At 44.8% G+C, this 20,781-nt stretch overlaps 1 protein-coding gene across 4 annotated transcripts; it reads left to right on the top strand.

Moving 5' to 3' along the window:
• The first annotated feature begins 749 nt into the window (after nt 1–749).
• Nucleotides 750–19,457, top strand: cluha (clustered mitochondria (cluA/CLU1) homolog a). Of its 4 annotated transcripts, none has more exons than XM_017433383.3 (27): nt 750–1,126; nt 6,565–6,758; nt 6,929–7,100; nt 8,320–8,463; nt 8,955–9,082; nt 9,226–9,380; nt 10,196–10,321; nt 10,676–10,823; nt 10,904–10,996; nt 11,319–11,753; nt 11,861–12,120; nt 12,203–12,519; nt 13,744–13,845; nt 14,081–14,181; nt 14,274–14,426; nt 14,516–14,578; nt 14,668–14,912; nt 14,997–15,081; nt 15,184–15,337; nt 15,541–15,680; nt 15,769–15,849; nt 15,946–16,071; nt 16,147–16,268; nt 16,355–16,448; nt 16,552–16,686; nt 16,801–16,874; nt 17,276–19,457. In XM_017433383.3, the coding sequence occupies exons 1-27, from the start codon at nt 991–993 to the stop codon at nt 17,400–17,402; spliced, it is 4,110 nt and encodes a 1,369-aa protein (XP_017288872.1). In that variant the 5' UTR covers nt 750–990; the 3' UTR covers nt 17,403–19,457. The 4 variants fall into 4 exon arrangements, with proteins under 4 accessions (XP_017288872.1, XP_017288871.1, XP_017288874.1 ...); XM_017433382.3 differs by having other exon boundaries at nt 751–1,126; nt 12,203–12,606; XM_017433385.3 differs by lacking the exon at nt 750–1,126 and adding an exon at nt 1,775–1,926 and having other exon boundaries at nt 12,203–12,606.
• The last annotated feature ends 1,324 nt before the right edge of the window (nt 19,458–20,781 follow it).

Here is a 20,781-nt window from a genome sequence, read left to right as displayed (position 1 = left end):
GTAAATCTACTTATCAAAATCAGAACAAGTAAGTTTCATTAAACTTATATTCCCTAAATAACTTTAACATATGATCTGACACAAATGCCAGAGCTGCATTTGGGTCATTAATATACAGTCTGGACAATAAATACTCATCTGTTTGTTTGTTATTATTTAATTAATACATATTCATTAGTAATGTTTAGTATTTGTCATAACAAATCTGGGTTATTTCTTTAGTATGCATACAAAATAGAACATATCTCATACATCCTAAGCTTTCAAAAGCATATACTTATTGACAGTGGAAGCAACAGCTGTATTATTTACAAGACATTCACAATTTGATCAAATATAAGGTGGTGTTTTAAGTTGCTATTTACATGTTTGGATTGCTTAATAATCCTAATCTTTAGACCTTGCGCTATGGATTGTCTCATTGTATAGTGCATTATGTTTTAATGTGTCATATTCTAACATTTGAGTTAAATTAACCTACAGTAGGTCTGCAGAAAGGCAGTATTCTCCCCAGATTGTCTGTTAAAAGCCTGAAATGAACCGAATCAAAGTGAGAAAATACGCTTTTTTGACTAATTTGCTTTTTGTAATTTATTGAATCTCATTGAATTGTTTAAAGTTAATAGTCCCCGTGCTGTTTCGGTCAGTCTTTTTTTGTTTTGTTTGCAGAAAGTTACCAAATCGAGCTTTTCGGCCGAGTTTTGTCCCCCGCGGCTTGCCGTAGCTCCACTCCCTGTAGGAGAAGACGCGCAACGCAAAGGCAAAGAGGTCAAGAGGAGGAGGAAGGAAAAACCACGTGTGTTCACCACCATGTACAGCTCTGTCCTTCCCCAGTAGACTTGATGTAACTGTACCCTTTACATGTAGCCACGCAGCACCGAGGAGCACATTTGTTTTCATTTTGCTTTTGCGTTTTGTCAACTGAGTCGCGCACAGGAAACAAAAAACTGTCGGGAGGGGCGATTTCTGCAGAAACACTGACTGCCGAACATGGTGAGCAAGACAGATGACATCCCGGCGTCGGTGCCTGGCTGTAATCCGGTTGACCTGGCGGACGAACCGGGGGATGGAGCCCAGGAGGGCAAAGAGGCGAGCAGGACACGTCTGAAGGATTCCTGCGGCTGTGGTGAGTCTGCTGCAGACAGAGTTCCTGCTCCTCATAAACACATTGACCCAAACCTATCCAGAACCCATCTAAGGGTCTGGGCGCATCAAAATAAACTGCATGTATTACCTGTGCAGTGTTGTAGGTGAATGACAGTTTTCTTGGCTCTTTTTGGTGACTTTACGTGCATGCTTTGGGACATGACTTTAAAGTCAGACTCAAGGTGGTGGTCAACCCCCCACTTTATACTCGCCACAACTTAGGAGGCTGTTGTGCGTAAATACGCTATTTTATCAGTGTCTATTTGTCAGTGAACAAGCTAGCAATTTAAACAGAACCGTTTAAATTTGTTGCAGCTATTGTCATGGACTTTATCCCGACACTGAGAGCCCTAAGGTGCAGGTTAACCCAAACACATTAGCCACTGTGCTAGCGTTAGCGTTAGCTTCTTCGTTCGGACCGTTAGCTTTCTGGCTAGTTGGCTAACTAGCCAGAAAGCTAACAATCTGTATGAAGAAGCTAACGTTAGCTTCTTCGTTCAGATTGTTAGCTCGCGGGCTAGTTAGCTAACTAGCCAGAAAGCTAAGGGTCTGTATGAAGAAGCTAATGCTAGCCAGTGTGCTAACGCTAGCGTCTTCGTTCGGTTTGTTAGCTCCCGGGCTAGTCTAGGCTAACTAGCATGCAGCCGCTCTTGTTTCTTCCAGCGCACAGTTTCAAACTTTAAAGCGGCGTTCAGGGGGAGCCGTTTGTCTCGGTCACGAGTCGACAGCCCAGCACATGACCGTCCTGAGTTTCACCCACCGCATCTGCCTGGTTGTTAAGTAAGCCTCACCCTGACGCACATGTTAGTTAACCAGCGTGTCAGAGAGAGGAACTGAGGCTGAAGGTCACCTTCAGTGGAGCTGCTCACTGCTCGCAGGAACGCCGAGGGGGGACGTAAACATGCTTTGTTTTTTCTCTGAAGCGGTATGTGCGTGACAGGCTGCGTGACGGGTTCGTTGCTTCGTTTTGAGGTTGTTTAAAGCTCGCGGTGGCTTTAGTGAGGCCCGCGGGTAGCCCTGCGGCTAGCAGCGGCCCTCCAGCCGGTGTCCGTTCCACCCGGTCCGGGACGATCAGTTCGGGCGCTCCGGCTCGACCGGGAAGCGGAAGCCGGTTGGAGCAGAAGGACTCATGATGCGCGCAGCGACTGAGCGGGGAAGGTTACGTTAATAACACACCAAGAGACTTGTATAAACCGGTGAGTAGCACGGAGGAGGGAGAAAGTTGTCGCGGCAGGCTGAATGTTGTCAGCGGAGGCAGATGGGGCTGACCTGAGGGCTGTCAGCAGCTGAAGTTCAAAACTTGCAGAGCTCCAGAAGTCACTGCTGTGTGTGTGTGTGTGTGTGTGTTTCAACATGTGGGACCTTGAGTTACCTCTGCAACAGCACCTCACTGCCAGGGACTGAGCTGTTTTTGCATTGTAGATGAAAAGTTGTTTATATATATTTCAGTTCGTGTAATGTGAATGGGTGATCACTTGTGTGATGCAATCTGCTTGTGTCACTTTTGATTTATGTGTGGTCTAACTAGTTAATGAAATGGAAATCAGTGCGGTAAAAACCCGTCCTGAGACAGTCACGAGATTAACGCGCCGATCTTTAATCTCAAAATGTTGGTTAACGGGGAACGAGAGTGCTAGTCGTGGCACTTTTACTGTCCACGTGTGGTCCAGACGGTCACCACGAAATGCAACGCCTCTCCCAACCTGCCGTAGAAACCGTCTGTTACGGATGAATGGACGGCTTCATTAGTCCCAGAGGGAGGTACAGTGATGTTGAAGAGTTGTAGCGGGTGGCAGAGCGGACACCATGAGGCGAGGGTCACTTTCAGTGGCTTTAAGGAGCTTAATGCTCTCGTGGGTGGACGAGTGGCCCGGGTAATCCAGGAATCACTGAGGACCCTGGCACTATTGCTCAACGCAGCGAGAATCAGCCGTTGCTAAAAGTCCCCCAGTTTATTCATCATTTTATTTCTGATAAATGCCTATTTTTGTTCATATTGTTAGTCTTATTGCAACCTTGTAGGAACGGCAGTCCAGGGGAATGCCTCCTTGTGGTCCATCTGACAGGATTACACAAAGGCCTTGTGTGCTGTTTTTGTTTTCAGGGTTGTCGGACTGGTTAATGTTGCCATGGTCCCCGTGTCAAGGGCCGCCGAGCGGATAGATAGGTGGCTGCAAGCGTTATTGGGTTTCAGACGAGTCGGGCTGGTGTAACGAACTACAGAGCGGCCCGCTGCTAAACCTAAAGGTCTGAAATGATCGCAGTGAGTTCACTATGAGCTCTCACTTTCTATTTGAACAAATCCGTGTTGTGTAGAGATGCTCCGGTGTCTCACAGTGTCCTTGTCTTAAGGATTCCCTACCTTCATCTTCAACCTTGAGAGAGTAGCACCACAGAGTCTGGACTGCGTTCATCCTGATAGCCTCGGGATTTTAGCAGAAAATGACCCCAAAATGAGACGTGACGTCTTTTAAACTTTATAACTGTTATGAGTTTGTTGTCTTCCCATAAAAGTCGTCAGTTATTTGTCTACAAAATGCCTGCCGGTACCATGAAAACATTATAATCCATGGATGTTTCAATATGATCTGAAAGAGTATTTCAAAACTCCATTGGCACGTCCTTCTTTTTTTAAAAAAAACAAAAACAAAAAAAACAATATTAGTATAAAGAGTTTTCTTGTTTTCTACTGATGATCGGATTATAACTTGATCATTTCCATCTTTGTTTTCTCGACTTATAAACCTCCTTCCAGCAGTTTGAAGCAAACTGTGGTCAGTTTTGCAGAGTTTCGTCAATCGTCTTATGGGATTTTGTTGCTTTCTAACATAATTTACGCTGCTTATGACAGTCTCTGAGTACACATGGTTTGAAATTCCTGATTGATACTAAGTGGGGACGTTGTCTTGTAAGTTGTAAAATGTTTTTTTTTTCTCTAAAAGCTTTGCTGTCCGTAAAAGTCTCTTTCTGTCTTTCATGGTGGCTGATCCAAAACTGGACAGTGATGCATGTTAGACCAGCAGTTCCCGAGGCACGGTGGATTTCCACATCTTACGTTTGTGGAAAACTTTTGAGTCCCAGAAACTTAAACTTTTCCACCAAAGAGGCATTATTATTAAGAATGAAGGGGGCCGAGCCGTAGACCTCCTGAAGTCCACTGTCATCACAGCTTTCAGTGTTAAACTCATGGTTGATCTAATTATAGAGAGCTTTTATACTGATCACCAGTTGCCACAAGAAGTGGGCGATCAGGTAGTTGCCTGTGTCTGACTTTTAGGAAGTCCGTTAAATTCAAGATGGGCACCACAGCTAAGCAACAACGCACACAAAATGGCTATAACTGAGGCAGTTATACAGATATAGAGCTAAAATCTAGTGTGGTATTAGCTGCACATACTCTGAGCACTAATAAATTGCATCTTTGCTTAAAACCTTTCATGCAAAGCGGTGGGTGCCGTGCTTTCCTTATTAATTTAGTTCTCATTCTCATGCATCACCATCTATGATGAGGCAGGCTGTGTTGACAGCTGCAGGTTTCAGGAGTCTGGCAAAGAGGGGTTTTGGAGTGCAAGTATTTTGTGCAGAGAGGAAAACAAAGGGAGCGCATCCCTGGAGAGCCCTGGTGCCGACTGACAGAGGGGTGGATGCAAGTTTTGCGTCCAGCTTCGTCGGACGCCTCCAGTCTGTCAGGAAGTTCACACGTGAGCTGCGGTGAGTTTGTTGTTCCGACGATGCCGGGAAATAACAGACGCCCCTCGTGTCGACCGACGCGGTCGCTCCCGAAACGCTATATCAGGCCGCGATGGGAAAGGTGCTCACGTCTGATAAGGACCGAAAACGTTCACGGTGCTGAAAACGAATCCGCTGAAACGACTCGACGCAGAGCTTTCGCTTTACTTCTTTCATGCTGACCTCTCCTGAGCTGTTGTGTTTGTTATTCAGAGCGTGGCCTCAGTGCGTTCCCTCCCTCCCAGGGGTCACCGTCCAGCTCTGGAGGGGCCCCCCCTCCTCTTCAGTAACCCTGACATTGTTGCATTCAGCAGCGAGCAAGGACATGTTTGCTGGCAGCAGTTGTGTCCCTGTGAGAGAAAACAGTTGTCCTGCAGCCACATAGTTGGCCTCAGCTTCGGACGAATTAACAACTTATTTTCCATTCACTTTAACTCGCACACGGAGAATAATGATCTATATATGGATTTAATACACAGCTACTACTAAATTTTTTTATGTTTGAGCTCCTTTTTTTGTTTGTAACCAGTAACGTTTTCATTTAAAGGCTGATTTTAATTCAAGACCGTCAGTCTACAACAGTCCCCATCTCAGCAGGTTGTGGCTAAAAAGCCTTTTTTCCTGGTTACTTAAAGTCAGATTACAGAAAACGATCGTTTGTGTTTTATACTTTCTGCTTTTTCGATCAGCGTAATCTTGGACTGATTGTGGTTTTCAGTTCGATAGGTGGATTATTGAGGGTAAACTTTTTATTTCTGTCAAATCTGTGTTGAAGCGAGTTGTATTTGGTATAAATGGTGGTGGCAGGAGGAACTTGAGCTGGGCTGCCTTTGCTCTTTTTCAGTCGTTCATTATTGCTTCACAACAGTAAGTTTTCGTAGTCGAATGAAGTGGGTCACATTAACGGAAAAGCAGCCAGATTAAAATGTGAGAAATGGAGTCAGAGAAGCTCTAAAAACCTTCTGTGCTTCATTTGCTCACATCTAAACGGCACACAAGGGCTCAATATTTCTTGAAGAAATGTGTATCATACACCAATATGTGCTGAGGATGACTCAGCTACAACCACATTGAGGTTTTAGCTCAATATCTGTAAAATCTGTAAAGGTTGAAGCCATTTTTGTCTTGGTTAGAGTCAGTTAGTTGTGGTAACCATCTTAAATCGGATTGATATCAAAAGTTAACAAGTTGTAGATGTGTACCTGAGATATTTTGCTAACAGACTGGGTTGACTCTGACAGATAAAGCTAAAGTTTAAAGCACACAATCAGTAGCACTGGAAGTACGTGTTGTGAATGAGTCTCAGCTACAACCACACCAAGTTTTAGCACAATATATGTAAAACTGACCGAATTGCAGACATTTTGTGTTTGTTAAGGTCCGTTGGCTGTGGCAGCCATCTTGAACCAAGTTGACTCCAAAGGTAATCAGCTGTAGATGTACAAACAATGATTACTTTTGGCGAGTTTAATTAAAATCTGTTTTGCTAAAGCTACAGGCAAACACATGCACACACAGACACGGGTAAAAATAATAATAAAAGCGATCATTATTTAGTGTTTCAGTTTCTCCGTTAAGAGCTAGACTTGTCCACACCACTACAGGAATGACTGCTTTTCATCTAAATGAGTTACTGCAGGAGTCCACAGACGTCCTGTGATTTACTGTAACTTGTGTTTTTTGTTGCAGGGCACAGTGCAGACGCAGCCATGGTGAACGGAGACGGAGCTCACGAGCACGCGGAGGAGCCGGAACCCAAGCAGAACGGGAACGCCGACGCGGACGGAGGGGAAGAGTCCAACGAGCAGGAAGTGATAGTGATCCAGGACACGGGCTTCACCGTGAAGATCCAGGCTCCTGGAACGGAGCCGTTTGACCTGCAGGTACAGTGCAGGATCCTCGGTCGGGTGCGAGAAAAGCGAGGCCGCTTCCTAAAGGAATCGCAGCGCAAAATCCCTCTTTGTCACAACAAAGGATGAAGCGATTACCGCCCTTAGACCACTGTGCAAGCCTCTGCTCAGACACTCTCTTCCTAATCTCCTTTGTTGATCAGGTATCCCCCCAGGAAATGGTGCAGGAGATCCATCAGGTGTTGATGGACCGCGAGGACACCTGCCACCGCACCTGCTTCTCGCTGCAGCTGGACGGGAACGTGCTGGACAACTTCGCGGAGCTGAAGTCCATCGAGGGCCTGCAGGAGGGCTCGCTGCTCAAAGTGGTCGAAGGTCAGACTCCGGGGGGGGAGGTTTAGTTTAATGTACAGTTACGACATGAAGAAAAAAAATTAACAATTAAAGGAAGGTCAACTTTCTGTCAAATTTAACTTTCAGCCCAGTTTCTTGAGGCCTTTGACCGGTTTAAGATGCAACAATTTTAGTCCTGACTGATTAAAAACTTAACTGGTGACACAAACTATTAATATGTCATTAATATACAGACTTTAACCTTTCAGTGTACATCATTTATTTGATTTATCCTGAAAACTTACCACACAACTTACCACCTCAAATACACATTTATTCACACCTCATAAGCCTTTATTATGGATACTTTTGCATCAGTGTTTTTAGTGTTTTATCCATTAAGTCACATTAGGACACCTTCTATTTGGTGTTTTCCTCCCGGTGCAGTTTTTGGGAAATTGTTTTCAGCAAAATGCCTTCTAGCTACAACTTAAAAAGATGACAGGATTCCTAATTATTATCCTAATTATCACAGCAGCTCAGGCGACACTTAAAGCCACTGAGAGGTTGTTGATGTGCTTAAATTTACTTCCTGCGTTTCTAATAACAAAAGCGTCGAAACATATTCCGTGCCAGGAAGATCGTGTTTATTAATCATCAGCCTGTATTTCAACATCCGTAGGACATAAAGCTTTCAGTCACCGCACGACCAACAATCAGTTTCAGGATAATCTGTCAGAAAGTTGTCAGCTGACCACACTTATCACCTGATTGATAGTTACCGTGTATAACAGGGGTACGCAATTCTGGTCCTAGAGTGTCATTATCCTGCACGTTTTCCTTGTTTCCCTGCTCCAGCACACCTGATTCAGTGGTTAAATCACCTCTTCATGTTCTGCAGAAGCCTGTTAATCACCCATTGATTCAAATCAGGTGTGTTGGAGCAGAGGAACAAGTAAAACCTGCAGGATAGTGGCTCTCCAGGACTCCTGGTCTATATAGATCTTGCAAAACATACTGTAACATCAGGGACACCTACTAGCCTAACTGGAGTATTACACATAACCAAACAGAAACGGCTCCTGCAGTTGTATTTTGGTGATTTATTAGAATAGGTTAGTGCAAGACGACATTATTTGTTTGCCGTATTTACCAAAATTATGAGTTATAAGATTTGTAACACGATGATTGTAACGCGTCTTCTCTGTGCCGCTAAAGCCGTTTAACGGAGGTTCCTGCGTCTTGTTCCTCTGTTCTCCAGAGCCGTACACGGTGCGCGAAGCCCGCATTCACGTGCGCCACATCCGAGACCTGCTGAAAAGCCTGGACCCGTCCGACGCCTACAACGGAGTGGACTGCAACTCGCTGTCTTTCCTCAGCGTCTTCACTGACGGAGACCTCGGAGGTAAGGCTCAGGGACTCTCCCAAAGCCCAGACTCCAGGGTGGCTTCTCCATCATTTGATCTTTCATTTAAATGTCTGCGATGGTATTCTTATTCACCTACATTCAAATGACACCTTAACACACGGGGTTTCTGTCCTCTCTGATTAGGTTTTTAACATTACTGAGCGCTGCTGCCATCAGTGAAGAACCATTTAACAATTATAACTTTATATTTTACATTAAGAAATGAAGAACTGGACAGTAAAATAGGTTGTGATCTAAAAGAAATAAGTTTCTCCCTCTGTTTTCTATGTTCAAGTCGAAGTGAAGGTGTTACATAAATCTTTTTGACCTACATAAAACTGGTGTTGCAACTTGATGACTGTGTTTGTTCAGACACGCTCGGCTGACACCAGATCAGTTAAAGGGGGTCTCGCGGTGTTTCCACGTGCGGCGCCTCACGTTTGACCTCACTAACACGGACGTTGCACCTTTTCTCCATCTGATTGCAGACAGCGGCAAGAGGAAGAAGAAGGGCAACGAGCTGGAGCAGATCGACTGTACCCCCCCAGAGCACATCCTGCCTGGTGGCAAAGACCGCCCCCTGGTGCCCCTCCAGCCTCAGAACAAGGACTGGAAGGTGTGAAACCCCCTGTTTGCCGTGTTTTTTAAGCTTTGCGAGATTAAGATCACCTAAGGATTTTCGGAAGAATTTTTTTAAAAAAGTAAATAAAGTCAAATGCGTCAGCAGTAAAAGGGTTTTTAATGCGATACCGTCAACAGCCCATGCAGTGCCTGAAGGTCCTAACCATGAGCGGCTGGAACCCTCCGCCTGGAAACAGGAAGATGCACGGCGACCTCATGTACCTGAACATCGTGACGGTGGAGGAGCGGCATGTCAGCGTCACCGCCTCCACTCGCGGCTTCTACCTCAACCAGTGAGTCCGAGTTTCAGCCCCGTGTCTCCTTACAGCTCAGTTTGCTCTCTGCTGTGGGGGCTTTTGTCCCTTAGAGTTGATCTGAGGATTCAGGATGCTCCTATGGAAAGTTCCTGTCTGGAAGAAATGCAAAGTGCATGTGGTTGCAGTTTTTTTTTTTTTTTGATGAATTGCAGCTTTATTAGCAAAACACTGACTTTGAATTTCAACAAAAGACGAGCTCTGATTGGATTAGACTGTAAAGCACAGCTTGATTTGTGTCATGATGCCCTTTTTTTTAGCAGTTTACTCACGGCCAAGACTGTTGTAACTTGTTTTAATGCAAAGCTTTTTTTATACATCGGGCAACTATCCACAAGCAACAACAGCCAACGAGTTTTTGTAAACCTTTCACTGAGCTCTCAGTAACACATTGAATAAGCAGTAAAGACCTGAATACATTTGTTGTTTGCTGTGTAAACCTTATTAGCCTGCAATGAGAGCCCTATGCAACGGAAAATATCTGCTCTGTGCTCTGTGCTGCCTTGCTTTTCTTACAACTACATTGTAAGTTGTTTTTTTGCGTGTTTCTGGAGTAAAAATACAATAAAACAGACTACAGAGTACTCAAAACTTACCGAAAGACACATTGGTCTGCACTGACAGTGATGAGTTTTAGTAGGAGAATAACTCGCCTCAGGGTTTCATTTCGAGCATTTGCAACACGCCATTCTAAGACGGCTTCGGATTTACCTGGTGTACAGAACGAATAGGTGTTTAGAGACGTTTTCACTGGATTACGAAGGGGTTAATGTGATGCACTGTGTGCGTCTCAGGTCGACAACCTACGCCTTCAACCCGAAACCAGCCAACCCGAGTTTCCTGAGCCACTCTCTGGTGGAGCTGCTGAGCCAGATCAGCCCTGCCTTCAAGAAGAACTTCACTGCACTGCAGAAGAAAAGGTTTGATTTGAGGCTGAGCTTGTTTCAAGTCACTGAAACCAGTTTTTCCATCTTCAATCATCACCTTGCCTTTATAATTATTGTGTCTGAGCGTTAATAATGAAGCAAAGTGGATCTTAGACCTTTACTCACTTTATACTTGACAAAAGCTCCTCTTGTTTGCTGTTAGATTCATCTTTAAAGTAATTAGCTTTGACGGACATTCAGTAGTTAATCCTTTCATTCATTAACCTTTTCAGCTCCGAGATTACCTTATTTCCGTCAGGACCTGATCTTGAGGCAACATGTCAGAGGTTTTAATAACAGGGTTGACGTTCTTGTCGCTGAAACGTTTTCATGGCGTTTCCTCTGCAGAGTTCAAAGACACCCGTTTGAGAGGATCGCCACGCCTTTCCAGGTGTACAGCTGGACCGCTCCGCAGGTCGATCACGCTATGGACTGCGTCAGGGCGGAGGACGCCTACACCTCCCGCCTGGGTTATGAGGAGCACATACCTGGACAGGTGGGTGGAGCCAAACTCCCCCACCCCCCAGCAGCAACTGGTGGAGCTCAGAGTGTAAATGTAGGTTTGTTTTTCTGCAGACCAGAGATTGGAACGAGGAGCTGCAGACCACCAGAGAGCTTCCCCAGAAGAACCTACCTGAGCGACTGCTGAGGGAGAGAGCCATTTTTAAGGTACGCTTCAGCTCCGTTTGTTTATCTAGCACCAAGACACGACAAAAGTCATCTCAGGACAGTGTTGAAAAGAAGAAGAAAAAAGTCCAAACCATAAATCCAATTAAGATCTACATTTAAAGAGACTCGAATACAGAGTGGCAGGTCCAGGTGTAGTTTCTATGGCAAAAAAAACAGGTTATAATGAGGAATAATTACCAAAAAAACACAGAGAATAGAGAGAGTAAAGCTTCGTGCAGCCGACCCACTCGAGAAAGTCTAGCTGACGCCGGTTCTTTTCTTCTTCTAAGTGTTTGTCTTATTTCTTCTTTGTGCCCTGTAGGTCCATAGCGACTTTGCGGCCGCCGCCACTCGAGGTGCCATGGCGGTAATCGACGGGAATGTAATGGCAATCAACCCTGGCGAGGAGACGCGCATGCAGATGTTCATCTGGAACAACATCTTCTTCAGCCTGGGCTTCGATGTGCGGGACCATTATCGCGAGCTGGGCGGCGACGCGGCCGCCCACGCCGCGCCCACCAATGACTTGAACGGCGTGCGGGCTTACGGGGCGGTGGACGTGGAGGGCCTCTACACCTTGGGAACAGTTGTGGTGGACTACAGGGGCTACCGAGTCACGGCCCAGTCCATCATCCCGGGCATCCTGGAGCGCGAGCAGGAGCAGAGCGTCATCTACGGCTCCATCGACTTTGGAAAGACCGTTGTTTCTCACGGCAAGTACCTGGAGCTGCTCGACAAGACCAGCAGGCCGCTGAAGGTCAGTAACGCAACAAATCGACTTGTGTTGAACTGAATTCATAAAAAGCTATTTCTGCTCTGCCTTCTAAAGATAAATGCTCGCTGTCATGTGCTGTAAACATCCAGGTTCAGCGGCACAAAGTGCTGAACGAGAAGGACGAGGCCGTGGAGCTGTGCTCCTCTGTCGAATGTAAAGGCATCATTGGGAATGATGGCCGACATTACATTCTGGACCTCCTCCGCACCTTCCCTCCGGACCTCAACTTCCTGCCTGTGTGCGGAGAGGAGCTGTCCGCAGACAGCCAGCGCCATGGATTCCCCCGCCAGCATCGCCATCGCTTGGCTTGTCTTCGCCAGGAGCTCATCGAGGCCTTTGTTGAGCACAGGTGGGCACGGGGCCTTTTCTGTTCACATCTAACACAGGATGCGAATCTCACCGTCGGTTTTTGATTTTGTTTCATTTTTCAGATACCTTCTTTTCATGAAGATGGCAGCGTTACAGCTTATGCAGCAAAAGGCGAACAAGGACTCTAATAAGACTGATGCGCCGGCCATCACTGAAACCTCCGAGGCAGAGAGCAATTCTGATACGACCCAGACCCAGATTACTGCCACAGACTCCTCTAATGCCTCACAAGTGCCCACAGACGGCACAGGCCAGACAGACAACGGTACTGACTCTCAAATGGCGACTGAAAGCGAAGAAAACTCCTCAAAGCCTACGACAAACGGGCCTGCAGAGCACGCAGGCGCTCAGAACGGGGAATGCAAAAGCCCATTGGAGGGTAAGGAGCTTGAGGAAAGTATTCCAGGATTAGCTCAGGCCAAAGAGCTGGCGGAGACCTTAGTTGCCGAAGATGGATCTGGTGTTGGTAGGTCCAGAATTACCCCAGAAAAAAAAAAAAAAAGCTAAGGCAGCGCAATGCAGGGAGAGCTTCTCTGGTGGATAACTGCATCGACAAAAAGGCAAATGTTGCTTTAAACCAAACATTAACTTTTACTACAAGCTAAATGTTTGTATGCGAGCATGTATTCGCAGAGTTAGAGCAGCTGAGCATCTGATCAGACGTTCAATTTGAATTAGTTGCTTGTTTCCACCTGGTTAGCTGTCCCTGCTAGCTGTCAGCCTGCAGTGGGGGAGAGCGTTGGCACCTGATCCGCCCGTCTCCAGCATGTGATCTGTGCGCTGTAGGGTTTGACCCAGCGGATAGAATAATCACTGGCTGTGGTGTTTAATCCAAACGAAGTCTTGGAATGAGGGAATAATCTCTCGGTGAATGATCCGACGGTGGCGGGGTTCAAACCGACGCCGTGTCTACATGAGGCTGGTAGAAGACAGGTTTACTAATTCTAATAAAAAACCAGCTCGGATCTTTTGAAATGGGGTTTTGTAGGAACATTTTAAACGGTTAATATCTTAACTGTTGCAGATATCTGCGTGAATGACCTCAGATTGAAGAAATCGTTTAATTCTGACCAGATTGTTGAGTAGTCGCATGAACACATTGAACCTTTTACATTGCAGTCAGCAGTTATTTATGCAGATTTCTGTGGTTATTTGCAGGTGGTGGCGGCAGCAGCCAGCTGTAGTTCTTCTGGTGCAGCCTGGGGCACTTCTAAGAATATATTTCTGCCAGAATAACCATGTAATACAAAACTGACAGTGATGTAAAGGTGTAGAAAAGGGCTATGAAATAGTTGAGATTTGAGATTTTTTAGGTGGCAGCTCTGCTCGGACTAGCCATTAGCTAGTCAGTCTTTCCACAGAACCCCTCTTTAAAAGATTTGAGCTATCCGTTTAAGCATTCAGTAAGTTTAAAAACTAAATATTACACAATTTGAGGCTACAGAAAGCAGCAGCCTTTTCTCTTAACATCAGTAGTTCATCTCAAAATGGTTATTTTTCTCAAAAAAAAAAGCCTTCATGTGGACACGGTGGAAGAACCTGAACTGTTGACATGTTAGAGTTCCTTTTAACAGTTTCCTGTCTTTTGCTTTTCTGATGACAGATCCCAAAAGCCGTGAAGTGGTCCTGAATGCCTGCAAGGCCGTAGGCTCCATCAGCAACACGTCTTTCGATATTCGCTTCAACCCCGACATCTTCTCTCCAGGTGAGGGCTAAAACAAAAAAAAATAAGCCTTGATTGTGGAATCTGATGTTGTGGAGAGATGTTTCTCTGCTTTAACCCACCTGATCTGAATGAGTGAGTGATTAACAGGTTTCTGCTGATGAGCAGGGAAACATCTAAAACATGCAGGATAGAGGCCCTCCAGGACCAGGACTGGACACCACATTTTAGCAAAAAGTTGACTCTGTGTGTGTGTGTGTGTGTCGTGTTGAATCAGGAGTGCGTTTTCCAGACGACAGCTTAGAGGACGTCCAGAAGCAGAAACAGCTTCTCAAAGACTCTGCTGCCTTCTTGGTGTCGTGTCAGATCCCGTCGTTGGTCAGTGATGGTTATTAAACACGTTTACTTTTTTTCTGGATTTATAGGAGTGTGTGTTTTAATGTGTGTGTGTGTGTGTGTGTTCACACCAGATCAAAGACTGTTTGGACCACAGCGCTCTGCCCCTGGATGGAGTCACACTAAGTGAGGCCTTGCACCAAAGAGGCATCAATATTCGCTATTTAGGCACAGTTTTAGAGTTTGTGGATAAAACTCCCGCCAAAGCCCAGCTGGAGCACTTCTACGTGAGTCCGACTCCCCGAATCTGAAAGCTGCAGTTTAAAAGATTATCAGAGTCCGTTTTTTATTGTTTTTTTTAACTTTTCAATCACAGAGAATAGGAATCACCGAGCTGATCACCAGGTGTGCTAAACATATCTTTAGGACGTACCTCCAGGTTTGTACCGCCTCCGATATCCGACTCTTTAAAGAAGACGTTCCCACGTTTACTTTACCCACCGTTTGGAACGTTTCGTCCCGCCGCAGGGCGTGGAGCTGTCTGCTCTGTCCGCAGCGGTAAGTCACTTCCTGAACTGCTTCCTGAGCTCCTTCCCCGACGCCGTCGCCCACCTGCCTCTCGACGAGCTCGTGTCGCGCCGCAAAAGCCGCAAGCGCCGCAACAGGGTCCCCGGGTCTGGCGACAACACGGCATGGGCCAGCCTGACGCCCAGCGAGCTGTGGAAGAACATCGCGTCCGAGGCTCAGAGCTACTATCACTTCACCCTACAGTGGTGAGAGTCTCGTCTCTGAATGTTGAAGTGTTTTTTAGGCCAGCAGGAGGTTTTATTCACGGGCTCGTTTCTTCTCCTGCTTAGTGAAAGTGTCGATCAGGTCGTGGAGAGATACAACCTTCAGAAAACCACCCTGCTCCGAGAAATTTCAGTCAAAACCGGCATCCAGGTATTGGCTTCACCACCTCGCCTTCGCTGTCTGAACGGTTCATCAGTGGGTTCCCTTCATCTTGTACCAAATTAAAAAAAATGTTTTGCGTTTAACTTTTAGATTCTCCTCAAGGAGTACAACTTCGACAGCCGCCACAAGCTGGCCTTCACGGAGGAGGACATCCTGAACATTTTCCCCGTCGTGAAGCACGTCAACCCCAAAGCCTCAGACGCCTTCCACTTCTTCCAGAGTGGGCAGGCCAAAGTGCAGCAAGGTGACGCAGTTTAAAATGGTGTCATACAATAAAAACAAGTTCTATATTAGAGGTTATTTATAGAACATTTAAAAATAAAAGCACTTCAAACCAGAAATAAACCACAATAGCAACAAACCAGATCCTTGATAATACGATAACAACAACAATAAGAGCTGCACGTGTTTAGATCTGATTTAATAGTTCATTTTTATCATTTCCAGGTTTTCTGAAGGAGGGCTGCGAACTAATCAACGAGGCTCTGAACCTTTTCAACAACGTGTACGGCGCCATGCACATAGAGATCTGTGCCTGCCTGCGCCTGCTGGCACGCCTTAATTACATCATGGGAGACCACCCCGAGGTCGGCACAAACAAACACTCTTTGCTTTTCTCAGAAGCTGCTGCTTTAGTTGTTGCCATAAGTGACATTCGTGTGCGTTCACCTACAGGCTCTCAGCAACCAGCAGAAAGCTGTCCTGATGAGTGAAAGAGTCCTCGGCATCGAGCACCCAAACACAATTCAAGAATATGTAAGTCTGCAGAAGTAGGACTCTGGTTTTTATCTCCCTAAATTAGTTGAATGTCTTTTTGTCTTGATGGTTGTTTTATTTTGTCTTGACTATCAGATGCACCTGGCTCTGTACTGCTTTGCAAACGGCCAGCTTTCGACCGCCCTGAAGCTGCTTTATCGCGCTCGTTACCTCATGCTGTTGGTTTGTGGAGAGGACCACCCGGAGATGGCGCTAATAGACGTGAGTCCAGTTTTAAGGGGATTTAATAAACTGTTAACCGAGTCTCTGATTAGACTGACTTACTGTCCTCCGCAGAGTAATATCGGGCTTGTTCTACATGGAGTGATGGAGTACGATTTATCTCTGAGGTTCCTGGAGAACGCTTTGACCATCAACACAAAGTACCACGGTCCCCGGTCCCTCAAAGTGGCCCTCAGGTGAGTGGGGAGTCAGTCGCGTGAGTGCGTCGGAGCTAAAACACTTTCCTGGCGCCAAGTTCTGACAGCGTCTCGTTTCTTTCCAGCCATCATTTGGTTGCGAGGGTTTATGAAAGCAAGGCGGAGTTTCGCTCTGCCCTGCAGCACGAGAAGGAGGGCTACACCATTTACAAGAACCAGGTGGGTCCCGCGGGGAGCCGACGCGTCCGTGTTTTTTTTTTCATGAAGCGCCTCGAAGACAAGATTTGACAGTGTACGTTTTTATTTTTTCCCCTCCTCTCAGATGGGCGAGGCTCATGAGAAAACCAAAGAGAGCTCGGAGTATTTGAAGTATCTGACCCAGCAGGCTGTAGCTCTGCAGAGAACCATGAATGAGATTTACAAGAACGGCTCCAACGCCAGCATCATGCCCCTCAAGGTGATTCCTCTGAGGCCAACGTGCTTTCTCCTCCTCCTGTTTTTTTTTTTTTTCTCTATTCAGTCTCCAAAAATTAGTTTTTGATACTGATGTTATTGTCACCTTGTGTTCCAGTTCACTGCTCCCAGCATGGCCAGCATCCTGGAGCAGCTCAACATCATCAATGGCATCATCTTCATACCGCTCAGGTAGAGTCGCAGAGCAGCGTTACTGTTTTTTACTTACCTACACGCAAGATTTTAGCTCCGTGCCTGTGAAAATGACTGAGTTGACGAGCAGGAGCGTCAAACTCTGAGCCTCGAGAGCCGCTGTCCTGACAGTTTTAGGTTATCCTACTCCATCACACCTGATTTAAATGGTTTAATTACCTCCTCACCAAATCATCAAGTTCTCCAGGAGCATTTGCACAAGTCAGTCATTTAAATCAGGTGTTTTTAAAGCAGGAACGTCTAAAACATGCAGGAGAGCGACCCCCACGAGGAACGGAGTTTGAACAAAGTGGGGCTGCTTCAAAAAGCTTAGAGCCAGCTCTGTGAGTCAGGGGGAGAGGATGAATTCCCTTCATCTTTGTTTTTTTTTTTTTTTTTAGCCAAAAGGATCTGGAAAACCTGAAGGCCGAGGTGCAGAGGAGGCAGCAGCTGCAGGAGCTGGGGAAGAGCGAGGAGCCCACAGAGGGCGTCCCACTCGAACTAGAAGACAAAATCCCTGTTGATTAATATTAAAAAAAAAGCCTCAACAGAGCAACTTTCTGCTTAAGAAAAAAAAATAAAATTAAAAAATTAAAAGTAAAATAGGAGGAATAGAGGCTGTGGATCAATAGTACATCCGCTTGAATCGAGCTGGGGGAGGGTGGGGGTCGGAGACGAACTACGGACTGTGGGAGAAAATGAAAACGGAGCAGAAATTACAAACGGCAGCGAGCCCGAGTGACGGCGCAGACCTAATCCTCCTGGGCTCGAGAACCCGGCGTCGGCTGCTCGAAGATCCCGATTCTGTTTGAAAGAAGGGAACGCAGCCGAGGGACGAACACGTTTTTTTTGTTTGTTTTTTTCTTCTGGACCAGAGCCTTATACACCCCATCGGCTCCAGATCATGCTTCTTCTCAGCCCTCAGCACTGTTAGCCCAGGATCACGTTCCTCCCCACCACTGCCTGAGGAGCCTTGAAGATCGCCTCCACCTCCAGCCCCTCGAAGGTGCTTCGAATGATACGGCACCAACCCTGTCCTAGAACTCAGGGGTTCTTTCTACTGTGCACTAAGACCAGAATAAAGTCGGTAAATTTGAGCGTTTTAAAGCTTGGGCTTCAGAATGTAATTTCCCTTTTCTTTTCCTCTTTGTTTCCACGTTCCTGATAGTTCAGGACTTTAGACGTTCTCTCGTTTGTTTCGGTTTCGTCCCAGGAGGGGCCGGCAGAGCAGGCTAACCCCAAACAACCATTTGAGTTTTATTCCTCGTTTTTTTTTTCTTCTTCTCTTTTAACTAAGTCAGTTTTTATAAAAGCGCACAGGAGAATCTGGGAAAATATTGTATGCCTATTGATCAGTTAATTTAAGCCATGTCTGTTTTAAAGAAAATGTTTAGAAGATGTATAAATCTATTGGATTTTAGACAGGTACTTGATGTGAATAAAGGGGGAGGGGGGGTAAAAAAATGATAATACAGATTTAAAATGCGTCCACTCTGAGCAGTACATTTATCCAATTATAAGGACAAAAAGGAAGGAGATCTGTGTTTGGTCGATTCTTTTTTTTGTAACGCTTCTTGGGAGTAAATCTTATCCCGATAAAGCGTGTTTCTTTCCTCTTAAATGGAGTCACATTTGTTAGGAAACACAAAGTGGGGTTTATTAGAGATTTGGGAGTGGAGAATGAAACGCCGTCCAACAAGCAGTGTGTGAGCGAGCTGCATGGAGGAGGAGGAGAAGCCGGTCTGTTGTGGCTGTGTGTGGTTCTTCCACATGCTGCTTTGTTAAATGAATAAATCATTCAGCCGCTAATACGTCTCGTTCCTTCGGGCTTCATTAATCGAATCCAAGAGGGGACAGCAGAAGAAGCTGTTAGAAAAAAAAAAAAGATTTGGGACAAATACGTTTTCCTAACAATCGTGGCTCCATTTCAGGGGAAATAAACAGACTTTCCTGGGATTTATTTGTTGCCGAGGAGCGTTGTCGTAACAAAGAACCAAACTCAAATGTCCCTACTTTTTGTCCTAAGCGTATATTTATATCTAGCTGTGTTAAATTTTCTATTTTTACATTCTGACAGAAAATATGTGCATGTATGTGTGTGTGTGTGTCTTCGTGTAGTCTGACAGGAAATCTGTTGCTGTTCTTTTTGCTGCTTCGTAGTTTGAATCCAGTCAAACATTTGCTTTCCGAATATTTTATACAAATTAAAGCTGTTAAATCAACGATGCCTACTTTTCTTAAGACATGCGCGGCCGCTGGCGTTTAAAAACAAACAAAAAAAAAAAAACCTGCTTCTGTTGGAAGTTCAGCACTAAACCGAACCTTGATTGCAACCCGGGTGTGTTGTTTTTTTATTTTATTTTTATTTTTTTGTAGCCAGGAGTGAGCGGCTGCACTTTCTTGAGCTGCGCGTTCACGTGCACGGCGTCACCAAAACTGCACAAAATAAAAAATTAAAAAAAGAAACAGGATTGTGATCTCCCAAAAAAACAATAAAAAACAAAATCAGACAAAGGTTTGTATGTATACATGCAATGTATTTCCGTGCGTAGAGATGTATGTGATTAAAGCAATATAGAGCGATGGTGCTGGAGCTCATTGTTTTTTTAGAAAAATGCTTTTATTGTTCTTTATTACTCCGTACAAGATGGACCTCAAAGTTACCTGAAAATGGGAGGAAAAGCTGTTGAGCTGCAATGATTTCTCTGTGTGGTGTGTGTGTGCCTGTTTATGCTTCTGAATGATATTTCGGTGATGATGGGTGAACTTTAACAGGATATAAAAAGCTGAGATTTCCCTCCTGGGTTTTGTTTTCTCTGTCTTGTTTCAGATTTTTTAGTTTGTTTGATTTGGTTTATGTTCTCGACTGTCACGCTGGCGGCGACCGCAAGGGGGCGCCCTAACTTTGTTTTTATTTCATTTTTTTTAAAGGAAATTGCAGGAGTAAATGATTTAAAAAAAAATTAAAACAAACATAAGGGAGTTAGTTACTTTTAGAAGATGTAGCAGCCTTAATGGGTAACAAAAAAATAAAAACTTTTTCAGGAAGAAAACTAGAAATTATAATTTGGGAACACAAGATTCAGCATTGCTCCCTTTTAAAATGTGCAAAAATAAATAAAACAACACAATAGGTTTGGGCTAATATTATATAAACCTTAGTCTAAAGTTGTGTTTTCACGCAGTTTTACCACCCTGCCTAAAATGCATTGTGTTCGGTGCAGAAAAATCTCATATCAGTCCACAAAATATGCATTTTACTGATGTTTTCTTTTTGTCTCTGTGTGCTGTGCAGACTGAAGAGGTTTTTTTTGTTGGGATATGCAAAACAAGCTTTTTGTATGTCTAGTGGTATAATCCGCTCCTCCCCCGATAGTGTGCTTGGTGTTTGTGTGATGCTTTTTACACACTAATCTAATTATTTTTTGGTCTGACTATTCTTTTATATTAAAATGAATCAAATAAAACTAGTGAAAAATAAAATCTGTTTGGGGCTTTTTTTAACTTTACCAAGTGGCTTGTAGTGTTCAGATAGATAGAAATCAACATAATGTGCAAAGACTAATATAAAAACTTGAGTATTTGCTTTCTCGAGCTAAAATATTTGTTTGCTGATGTAAATGCATTAACCGATAACACTGTAAATGTAAATACAGCAGCCGGGTAAAGGTGGAAGGGCTAAAGCACTTTATAGCTGACTTATTTAAGTGTGAAAATTAAAATAAAATCACATTATCTCACAAAATATTAACAAAATGTGCAACATCTAACATATTCCAGGAATAAAACATTCAAGAAAGCACATCCAAAGAGAAATATCTTCACGTATCACCTGCAATGTAATAATTAAAGCTCGAAATGTGTGTTTTGTGACATGAAAAATGAAATTAAAATTAAAATATTCAAA

This window comes from Kryptolebias marmoratus, linkage group LG2 (assembly GCF_001649575.2).
Source record: "Kryptolebias marmoratus isolate JLee-2015 linkage group LG2, ASM164957v2, whole genome shotgun sequence".
Taxonomy (NCBI): Eukaryota; Metazoa; Chordata; class Actinopteri; order Cyprinodontiformes; family Rivulidae; genus Kryptolebias; species Kryptolebias marmoratus.
The sequence above is the reverse complement of the archived record's forward strand: the minus strand, read 5'-3'. Positions and strand labels throughout refer to the sequence as shown.

Bases quoted from the DNA above. Each gene is read 5' to 3' on its own strand.
- cluha (XM_017433382.3), top strand. From the start codon at position 991: ATGGTGAGCAAGACAGATGACATCCCGGCGTCGGTGCCTGGCTGTAAT. The intron at 10,997-11,318 runs GTACGCTTCAGC...TGTGCCCTGTAG, and splicing joins GGGAGAGAGCCATTTTTAAG to GTCCATAGCGACTTTGCGGC. The intron at 14,913-14,996 runs GTGAGAGTCTCG...TCTCCTGCTTAG, and splicing joins TATCACTTCACCCTACAGTG to TGAAAGTGTCGATCAGGTCG.